Here is an 11,531-nt window from a genome sequence, read left to right as displayed (position 1 = left end):
CTCCGGATGACAAATAAGCTGTAGAAGACACACCAAACTGCTGTCCAGAAAATTCCAACTGCTGTCCTCGCTGTTTGGAGGTCACCGGAGTTGAGGAAGGGGTGGAAGAAGTCTCCACAGCAAATAGACAGCCTCCAAGTCTCTCTACTATCCTCCAACACTCCCCTTTTTGCTTGAGAAGAGGAAAGAGCAGGTCTTTGCTCTTCCACTTGAAGAGATGGAGGAAAATAGGGAGAAACTTTCCTCTTTGGTCCAAGGAAGAAGGGAGACAGTAGCAAGGAAGTGCATACAGGTTCGGTTGGCCCTCTTCCTCCCTTCGGCTGGGTGCGACCAAGCAAGAGAGCCGAGCGGCTCTCTCTTTCCTCCCCTCTCTTTCGCTGTCTAGGACGGAACAAATGGGGGAGCCGAATGCTCCCCCTCTCCCGATCTCTCCTTCTTTCTCTCGCTCTGGGTCGGGGCGGAAAACACAATGGGAGCCGAATGAGCTCCCCTCTCTCCCTTACGTGCTCTTAGAGGCGCACAAAGCACCGCCCAAAATGCCCAATCAGCCTCATACACGTGGGAATGAGGGATTTAGGGCAAAAAAACACAAGAAATCTGAGCCCTTGATTTAGATTTCAGATTTTGGTATTTGATTTAGCCTAAATCAAACAATTGGGCTTGAAATTGAGTCCGAATTGGACTCGACCCGAACCGATTTGGGTCCGATTGGGTCCGATCAAGTTAATTTTGTGAAATTAAACTTGAATCAACGCCGAATCGCGTCGAATTGAGCTCGACAACGCTCGATGGGGTTCGATTGATTTTGATTTGATTTTAATTAAATTAAATTGGGCTTAATTTAATTAAATTGAGGCTTAATTTGAATTAATTTCACCTCGACGATGATCAATTGAGTTGATCGAGCTTTGTCGAGTCTAGTCGGACTCGATCGGGGTCAAGTCGATGCGAAAATATTCGTCAACACTAAGTTTTTGTTAATTTATATTGAGTGGCCATAACTCTTGCATCAAAAGTGAATTTTATGCTTTTTGAGTTTTCATCCAAGGTGTTATATAGTTGATGTGAAACCATGCAAGTAAAGAAGAACTGCTTAGGGATGTTAATATTTGATTACTAAAGCTTTACTAGTTATAGACTTCTTATTCTCCCAAATTAGGCTTTTAGATTTGTCAAGTATAAATTATGTAAGGCATGCGGTTACAACTAGATTAACAGGATGCTTATAATTTAACAACATAAAATATAGAAAGTAATATTACGGCAAAGAAACACTAATCCACGGTTTAACAAATAGATTTGCTCACCTTTGGCCCCTCACTCACACTCTTGGTGGAGGTGCTTTAGTGGAGGAAGATTGAGAACAAGCTTAGCAATGCCACTAGAAGACAAATGATGCCCAAGGTGTTGTTCATTGGAGAGGTGGCCGGCGGCAGGGAATCCATGAGTCGACTAGTGAGTATCCAACGCCTAGCAAGTAGGTGCTCCTCGATAGAAGGTACTAGCGTAAGAGAATCCAATCCCAATAATTCTCCACGGAATCGTCTACGTCTGGATTTATGTCAAAGAAAGAAGATCCAAGAATATTGGTTCGTCCTTGATCATCATATAAGAAGTCATGGTTGAATTCCGGATCAGCCATGCATAGTGGTGGTGGCGGTTGGAGAAGAACAATCTTGAGATTTGTGAGGAGGGGGAAGGATGGTGGAAGATGACTTGGGGAGGGTGAGGGGCGGCTAGGGTTAGGGTTTCCTTTGGGTTATAAGCCAAGTGGTGGGGGGAAAGGTGAGAAGAAAAATATGAATTCTGAATTTTAGATTTTCTTTAGAGAGGGGGAGCTAACTTAAATTCAAATCAACCCATTTAAGGGGTTAATGGGCCGACGGCTATTAGGGAATTTAGGAGGGGATTAATTGTTGCTTAGGTGGCAAAGTGTAGAGAGAGAGGGGGCCGGCTCTATGGGGGTTTAAAATTGTGTCTAGGTTCAATGTAAGTGGGGCCAAGTGATTGAATATTTAATTAAATCAAATTCTGAATTAAATTCAGATTTGATTAGATTTGAATGGTTTCCTAATTGGGTTTCATCACTTAGGAAGGTATTTGAAATTCAAATTTCAAATTGAATTCAATTAGGAAACTTCCTAAATGACAAGGGGTTAATTTAGGAAAGTAATGAAAGCCTACTTGAATTTGAAAATCAAATTCCAAGGCTTGGCCTTGGGTTGGCCGGCGAGTGGGGATTCAATGGGGCCGGCGGCTTGGGTGTTGGCTCCGGTGGAAGGGAGGTGGGGGATTTGGGCCGGATGGGTGATAGAGGATGGGACTCGACGGCTAAGGGAAGAGGGAGGCGTGGGGTTGCTGGCCGGTGGTAAGGAGGTGGGTTTGGGGGTGGCGGCGACTAGGAGAAAAGGGAAAAAGGGAAGAAAAAATATAAAGAGCCAAGAGCTCCCACGAAGGGGGTTGTTGGGTATTTCTTTTGAGCCTCTACTAGTCTACTCCTCTCCTCTCAACTCACAAAATCATGAACTCAGAAATATGAAATTTTCTATTGATTAAACATTAACCTTATACAAAGATAAGGACCTTTATATATAGGTCTTAACAAAAGAAAACAAAGGGACTCATATGCCCCATGGGATACAACAAAGACTCAACACCTATAGGGGTAAACTAGTAAACTGAAAATATCAAATAGAAAGGTACATGAAAATAAATAAAAAATATAGACTCCAAATCGTAGCTGTCGATCTACGATTCCTCCGATGGTACATGTGTCGAAATCTCTGACTGATGTCCTCATCAATAGTTGTCTTAGGCTTCGTTTGGGGCGGCTTTTTTACTGCTTCTTAAATCAGCTTTTTAGTATAAAAATTAAAATTTTTTTAACTAAAAAGTTACTTTAAGAAGCAATAAAAAAGCCGTCCCAAACAAAGTCTTATTCTAATAGCTTATCTGCTACAAAATTTGCATGTTTGTTGAATTGTTTGGTTTCATCCAAACCTTAGAACCTCTAACATCCTACATCAGGTTAGGTATCTAAGCCCAAGGTTATATCATTATATCTTCTTGATGTAGAATTTAATATCATGGCCAATTAATAGTCAACAAAAAAATGCTATTTGAATAAAGTCGATTTTGGTATGATTATAAACAAATTTAACATACTTATTTCAGAAGTTGTAAAAGAACTCCTACATTCAATAGGAGGCATAATTCTTGGGTATTTTAAACTATAACTTTAAGGATTTTGTTTTTTGAAAGATATAATATGAATGCTTATATTTGCTTATATAAAAGTAATGGGATCTACTAAAATGTTTTGGCAATGTGTTGCTGCTAAACAAAACTTATTTCAGTAGATTTGAGACATAATGTAATAATAATAATATTATTTTTAATTCATATATTATAGAAGACATTCTCATATTTAAGTTAGGAACTTTTAATAAGGGGTGAGTTTGATTACTTTTTTAGGTTTGAGTTTTTTTTAGAAATTATTTTGTTATCTATATTTGCTTTTAAGGTTCTTAGAAAGAAATTGAGCATGAAAGCCTCATTCAACAACAAACAACAACAATAACAAGTCTTTATCCCACTATATGAGGTCGGCTACATGAATCCTTTTTATCCATTGTATTCTATTAAGGGTCAAATTCTCATCTAAATCTAATAAAGAAAGGTCATTTCTAGTATTTTCTAACCAAGTCTTTTTAGGTTTACCTCTACCTTTCTTAATATAAGTCAGATCTAATACATCTACTTTCCTAAACGGGTAATCGGAAGGCTGTCGTTTTATGAAAGCCTCATTCCTTCAAAATAATAGATGGGGCTTAATACAAAGCTTTAGAGGTTGTTCGTTTGAGTGAAAAGTTGCTGCTAAGTAAAATATTTCATGCCAAATTAGTTTTTCAGCGTTTGGTTTGAATTGAATTAAGTGAAGTTACTTTATTTCAGGCTGTTGGCTTTATTTCAGTTTATTTCTTTCATGAATCTCAAGCAAAGCTAATGCAGCTAAATTGAAGGCATTTATTTTGTGCATTAAGTCTACGTTGCCTTTTAAATACATCGAACTAAACAATTCTATAGTTTGAAAGATATATTAGTTGTCCATTTATAAGGATTATTGCATCTCCACTTTGTATTTATAAGGAAAAAAAAATCTTGTACATCTCATCTAAAATCTTTTAAAGATACACTAACGCCAATATCATGCATGGTCAAACTCATTTCTTTTAAAGAAACTATAATTCACGAATGTTGTTTTAAAAGATGATAAGGATGCGAAATAAATATTTACAGTCTTAGAATGATTAAACATTTGATTTTGTATTTAAAAATAAACCTGAAACTGCACTATGATTTGGTTTCTTTTCTTTTGCCTGATATTTGAATTGCGTGCATGATTTTTATGGTTCTTAACTTGTCATTATTTTCTAGTGCAATACCATAAATATTTCATTCGAATTACATTTATTTTTTTTCATATAATAAAGATTAATAGCTTCTGTACAATGAAATTTGGATGTTTCTTGCATTATTTCGTTGCAACTATATTTGTATTTTATGTTACATCTATATTAGAATCCTAGACTCTAAGATATCTTACATCAATATATTAATTTGTTTTTTAATTTTTTTTGCTTTTGAAGACTGTGCTTTTTGATTTGTAGTTTCTTTTGAAGGTGGAGAGAAACAAGCTTGTAATGGATGGTAAAGTTTGTGGAATATAAGAAAGATAATGAACATATCAGATGTGGAAGTGAACTGTCGTAGGAACATTAATGATGAGGAAGTTGATAGGCCGGTTCACCCTAAACCGGCCCAGGAGCCAGCCTAGCAGCTGGCTCAATTCTATAGGAGGCGGAAAGGAGTCCGCCCCCTTTGATCTGCCGCCCACATGTATGGGCCCCCTTGGAGCAATTGAGGAAGGGGGGATTTGGGCGGCTAGGGCGAGAGGGAAATTTTGAGTGAGGGAGGTTTGAATTAGGAAATTAATTGTATTAATAGGTGGAGTTGTTTTAGGGTTAGGTTTATGCATGATTTGAGTTTTCTCTTGGAGTTCTTGAGTTTTGTTTTGACTCTAGATTATTTTATCTAGAGATTTGGAAGAGAACGATCCTCCTCTCGAATTGAGGATCATTTGTATCTTGTTTTCGTGTTTATTTGGCTTTGATTCTCTTATTACAATCCATCGTTTTAGGGCTGATTTCGCCGAGATTTTGCATTATTCTCGCTGTTTTCACCAATTAGTGATAGGTTTGCTTGCGAACTCAAGTATTTCCCTTAGGGTTACTTGCGATCTCAAGTATTTCCTATCAAAAGTGCTCTACAGACTGCAAGAGATGACCACGAGAGTTTAGTGAATTTGGACTCTAAATTAACAAGATTGGTGTAATTTTCAAGTTGTGATCTTTTGTTTTGTGATCGAAAGTAAGGGATCTTTTGATATACTTGAGCCTCTTGTAGTGTCATTTTTGTGGTCAAATAAACCTTTTTGAGTGTTAAATTGGCTCCATAAGCTTCCAGTTTAGATGGCATTTTCATTGGTTCAAGTTTTCTTGGGTAGGATTTAACAGAATTAATTTGTTTTGTTTTTTCTTCGGATCTACATATATGTTTCTTTATTTGTAACATACAGAAGGTATCCCACTAAGGTTCTTGATGTTTGGATGAAAAATAGCTTATTTTTTATGGCGTGTTATTTCGTATTACCTTTCTTCTAATTTGTTTCTTAGCATCTTTTCCTTGTTGGAACTCATGTGGGTGTTCTGCCTGTGGTACTCAATCAGCATTCTAGACTAAAAATATCTGCACGTGGTTGGGGAGAAGAAAAATGCCATTTTCCATTTTCTTCTTTCCGACTTTACTAGATGAGCAATCTTTCTCCATCTTTGGTATTTCATTGTCTTAGTAATGCAATCCAATACATAATTTCAGTGAACTGATTAACAAACCTCCGTTTTTATGGAGAAGAGGTTTCAGATTTCTTAGTTGTAATATATTTATGGTTGTTACCTAGTTTGCCTGTACTATAAAACCACATTAGAAATCTCATTTTGAAGTTTGGGTGGCTGAATGCCAATGCAAAATGCATTTCTTCCTTTTTTTAATTGAAATTGGATTAATGGAAATGCAACAATCCCGGAACTGTAGCCACAACATCCTCTTCAATTTGAAAAGGAGGCTTTTAGGAATTTTGCATCTTGTATCTCTTCATAGACATCACTTGGGACAAGAGTAAAAGATCGATACTTATGCACTGGCTGCTAGTTGATGATCAGTTTCCTATCAAAGGAGGTTCTTAGTTTTATGAGAAACCTAACGGGTGGGATAAGTATTTATTCAATAATTAGTGTAAAAATATATTATCTTTGGAGAGCGGCAGAAGGGTCTGAAATTCAGCCCAAAAATATTGTCTGCTTCTCTCCATAGCAATAGCTATAAATATTTTCATTCACAGTGGCTAAGCTTTTGTATGTTCATTCGGACGATAAATTCGGTCAATTATCGGGCGAGTGTTTTCCTTTATTATTATTTCAAGCATCAGATAAGTACTGGCCTGCCCTTTTAAAAGGTTGCTATAGGATTTATATCCGGTTGATGGTGCCCCCATGCTTTTTCTCATAATTTTCTCTTTATTTTGGTAATCCTCGGTTAAATTTCTTTTCTACAATTTTGTCTGACATTTGATGTGCTCAATCTCGGTGTAAATCATATCATGAAATCATTTTCAGAGTAAATTTTCTATTATTTAATGAAATTATGAGTTGTCTGCCATTCTTCATTTTCCATACTTCTTGATTGCAGGTATGGATATTGTAACTACAATTGCTACCATTCCCACATATAAACCTGCTGAAAAGATTCGGCAGTTCAATGATTTTGCTGTATTCCTTGGGGATGAGAGGGCACAGATAGCTCGAACAACGTGGGACAGGCCTTTAAGAACAGTCTATATCAGTGACTGTGGGGAGCTTCAAGTAGCAAAGCCTTCACTTTCTCCCAGCTTGCCATAGAACAGTTCAGTTTCTAATCCATCATATTCTTTCTGGATATTTATCTTGTTCTCTCACAACCTTGGTTTAGAAAGGCTGAATTGCAACATGAGGCATCTTATCTATCACAAGATGGGATGTAAGTCTCAAAGCACGAGGCAAAAGCCTTAAGAGTTTATGTTCTTATTAAATAAATTGTTTAAAGGGAAATTCAAATTCTATTATATTTCTTGAAATCATTGCATATATATATATATATATATTGAAGGAGAACAAATAGAAAAAGAAAGACATTTAATCTAATTAATTATAATAATCATATCCCACGGATATCCAATTGCATCCCTCGGATTACTGCCCAAGGATCTCCAACTTCAGCCCTCGGATTGTTTCCCACGGATCTCCAATTGGAGCTCTCGAATTGCTGCCCACAAATTGCTAATGTGGCCTCCCCTTAGCTGCGTGATTCAACACTTCCCTTCATATTTGGTTGTACAAGTTGTACAATCCTAACTTGCAAACAACTTATCAAGTAGAGAGCCTGTTAGTTCCTTTGTTAGAACATTGACAAGTTGTTCATGAGTTGGGGTATATACTACTTTAATTTCAGAGTTTTTTATTTTCTCAGATATATAGTGTTTATCAATAGTAACATGTTTTGTTTTTTCATGATGTACTAGATCCTTGGCCATATTGATTGCGGCTTGATTGTCACATTTCAACTTTATCGTGCCTTCAATCTTTATTCTCAGTTCAATCAATACTTTTCTGATCCAAATACCTTCACAAATAGTAACTGCTAATACTCTCAGTTCAGATTCTGCACTGCTTCTGAAAATAACAGATTATTTCTTGCTCCTCCATGTCACTAAGTTTCCCCACACAAATGAACAATATCCAGTGGTTGATCGATTGTCAACCTGGCTTCATGCCCAATCTGCATGAGAATAAATAATCAATTTCCTATCTTCATTTTTCTTGAATAATAGCCCCTTTCCAGGAGTGTTCTTGAGATATCTCAAGATTTGATATATTGGCTCCATGCGCTCCTTCATAGGATTACTCATATATTGGCTTACCATACTCATAGAAAAGCTAATATCTGGACGGGTGTGGGAGAGGTATAAAGCTTTCCTACAAGACATTGATATCTTCTGGAACTCCCTCCTTTTCTTATCCCAAGTTTATTCTTAGGATCCATAGATGTACTAGCTGGTCTACATCCCAACATGTCGGTCTCCTTCACTAGTTCTAAGGCATACTTGCGTTGGAAAATAAATATACCTTTGCTTGATCGAGCTACCTCCATACGAAGGAAGTATCTAAGTGATTCTAGATCATTTACTTCAAACTCCTTGGACAAAGTCTGCTTGATCTTCATTTTTTCCTCTATATCATTTCTTATAAGGATGATGTCATCCACATATACAATCAATACTGCTACCTTGTCTCTTTCTAACTGCTTCACAAACAAGGTATGACCTGCCTGGCATTGTTTGAAACTATGGCCTTTTACACCCTTTAAGAATCTTCCAAACCATGCTCTTGGAGGCTTCTTGAATTCATACAATGATTTCAGCAGTTAACACACTTATCTCTTCCATAAGATTTCTGAATCCCTATTGGAATCTTCATGTAGATTTCTTCTTTTAGGTTCCCATTCAAGAATGCTTCTTGATATCTAGTTGATGCAGGGGCTAAAATAAATTTGCTGTTAAGGAAAAATGAATCCTGATGAGATTGAGCTTTGCAATAGCAAAAGTTTTCTGATAGTCTATTTCATAAGACTGAGTGAATCCTCTTGCAACCAGTCTAGTTTTTAGCCTATTAACATTATCATAAACCTTATGCTTTATAGTGAACACCCATTTGCAAGTCACATCTTTCTTTCCTGGTGGGAGATTCATAATCACCCATGTGTGATTTTTTTTAAGGCCATAATTTCTTCTTTAACTGCTTGTCTCCATCTTGGGTGATTCAAAGCTTCCCGAATATTAGTCAGAATCTGTACATCATCCCATTTGGAAAGGAAAATTTGATAAGTGTCTGATAATCTGCTATAGGAGAGAAAGTTTTCGATTGGATGCTTGGTGCATGATTCTTTTTTGCCATTTGATGATTTTCTCTTTTTGAACTTCCTCATTTTTCTCCTATGTATAAATTTATACAGTTGCTGGATCCATTGAAGTAGAGTTGACAAATGCAAGATGTATCTCACTACTCGACATATGCTAATTTTTCTTTCTTTTTTCTTGAGTATACATATTGTTGTTCCTTAATTGCTACTCTTTACAGGGATTGATTAGGACATATGGGTGGAGGTAATAGGTTTGAAGGGGGATTTTGAGATCTAATACATATACCTTGGGATATACTCGTGGTTTAGATTTCTTGTGATATTTGTTGATTTTGATTGGACTCTGTTTGGTTGTATAATAAAGAATTCTACTCCCAAGTTTGAAATTCTCCTTCAATCTCCCCCTGACTTTCTGAACTAGTGAAGTATGAGTTGTTTTCAAAGAATGTGACATCCATAGTTTCAAATACTTACCTAGAAATAAGGCAAAAACATTTGCAACCTTTTTTTGTTGGGGAATAATAGACAATAAAGACATTTTTTTTTATCTTGGGTCAAGCTTGCTTCTATTTGTGGATAGATATGAACAAAAGTAGAGCGCCCAAAAACTTTAGGTGGAAGGTTTGATGATATGAACCGAGCATAAGGATAGTCTTTGTATAGAATCTGTCTAGGTGTTTCAAATTTTAGTATCCGGGTAGGTAACCTATTTATTAGGTATGCAGTAGTAAGAATGGCTTCCCCCCAATAGATATTTTGGTACTTTTGTGAATAGCATAATATATCTTGCGATTTCCAGGAGTTGCCTATTTTTTCACTCAGCTACCCCATCTTGTTGAGGCATATATGCATATGTACTCACTTGGATTATCCCTTGGCTTGATAGGTATTCTCTCATGATAGAATAGAAGTACTCTCTCCTATTGTTTGATTTTAAGAGTTGAGTTTTTGTATCAAATTTGTTTTGAATCATCAGTTAAAATGATTTAAATATCCTTTCAACTTTAGATTTTTCCTTCATTAAATAAACCCAAGTGAGTATAGTATGATCATCAATAAATATCACAAACCACTTTGCTCCACTTTTATATTTTTAATCCTCGAGGGTCCCCAAATGTCACTATGGATCAAGACAAAGGGTTTACAAGGTTAGTGAGGAATAATTGGGTAAGATGATTTGGTATGTTTAGCCAATTGACAAGTTTCACATTTGAACAAATTTGGATTCTTATTAATAAATAAACGGGGAAAAAGCTTTTCAAGATACATGAAATTTGGATTACCTAACCTATAATGTCACATAATAATCTCTCTATCTTGACTGACTCTAGAATGACTCTTAACAAACTGACATATAATTGATGATTCTTAGGAGGGGGATTCTTAGGACTAGCCATTAAGGCTTGTATGGTTTTGGGTGTCATGATGTAATATAACCCAGAGCACATCTCAACACTACTAATCTTCTTCTCCAAATCCAGTTCCTGAAAAATAAATACATTATTGGAGAAAATTATTAAGCAATTACTATCACGAGTCAATTTATTAATAAAAATTAGATTGCACTCAAGATTGGACACATAAAGCACCAATTTAAGGGTGATAGCTTTTGTGACAAAAGTATAACCAATTCATAAAACTTTGGATATTAAGCCATCAACAATCTTAACTACTTGATTTTAATGATAAGGTTGATAGTCATGAAGGAGTGTAATATCTTTTGTCATATGATCTGATGCTTCTGAGTCAATAATCTAAAGTTTTGACTGTTTTATACCTGAGTGAGCGTGTAGGCTGGTAGCAGGCTCTAGAGACTGTTGGTTCATGTTGTTGTTAAGCCACTTCAGCATCTCTAAATGCTCCTTGGTGAAAGGAATGACTTTAGCTTTGATGGATTGATCTTGCGTGGTGTTGACAGAGTCACTTTGCTTTCTTGGGTTGATTTGTTTGCATTTCAATCAATTGATTTTCCATGAATCTTCCAACATGACTCCTTTGTATGTCCTAGTTTGGCACAATGATCACACCATAGCCTAGGAAGAGAATAAGAGTTCTCTGTAGATCCAGAGTTTTCGGTGTTCAAATTGGTAATATTTGGGTAGGGGATGAGTGTCACGACCCAACCCGACCAGGACGGGTCCCGCTCGTATCGGGTCGTGATGCCGGAACTTCAGACTGACTGAACTGATTCCAGGATCTGGCTTTGGAATTTGTTTCAGAACTTTCTTCCAAACATACAGACAGAAACAGACACACACAGAGCTTCTATAAACATCAAATGCAGCGGAACAGATTATCTATATTTTTCTTCCTCAAAAGAATCATATACAAATACAGCTCATGGCTTTCAGACAGAAAGAAAAAACAGAACAGAAAAGCCATGACTGTACAAAAATCAAAAGTACAAAATACCTACAACGGATCAGACTCTAAACTTCTACTCCAAGACTTCCTTCCCT

At 36.5% G+C, this 11,531-nt stretch overlaps 1 protein-coding gene across 3 annotated transcripts in view; it reads left to right on the top strand.

The window, feature by feature from the left end:
• LOC110108816 (peptidyl-prolyl cis-trans isomerase CYP28, chloroplastic) overlaps positions 1-11,531 on the top strand; it is a 41,724-nt gene that overhangs the window by 15,408 nt on the left and 14,785 nt on the right. The window contains exon 2 of one of the 3 annotated variants that reach the window (XR_002304511.2): positions 6,808-7,134. Coding sequence is in view for 2 of the 3 variants with exons in the window: in XM_020839637.2 (XP_020695296.1) it covers positions 6,808-7,016 (209 nt within the window). In the remaining variant the exon portion in view is untranslated. Of the gene's footprint in view, positions 1-6,807; positions 7,229-11,531 lie in introns of those variants that run through there. The other 2 variants (XM_020839637.2, XM_028697310.1) reach the window with 2 other exon arrangements.

The sequence above is a fragment of the Dendrobium catenatum genome, unplaced genomic scaffold (assembly GCF_001605985.2).
Source record: "Dendrobium catenatum unplaced genomic scaffold, ASM160598v2 fragScaff_scaffold_911, whole genome shotgun sequence".
Lineage (NCBI taxonomy): Eukaryota > Viridiplantae > Streptophyta > Magnoliopsida > Asparagales > Orchidaceae > Dendrobium > Dendrobium catenatum.
Note: the sequence above shows the minus strand (reverse complement) of the source record. Positions and strands in the feature narration are given on the sequence as shown.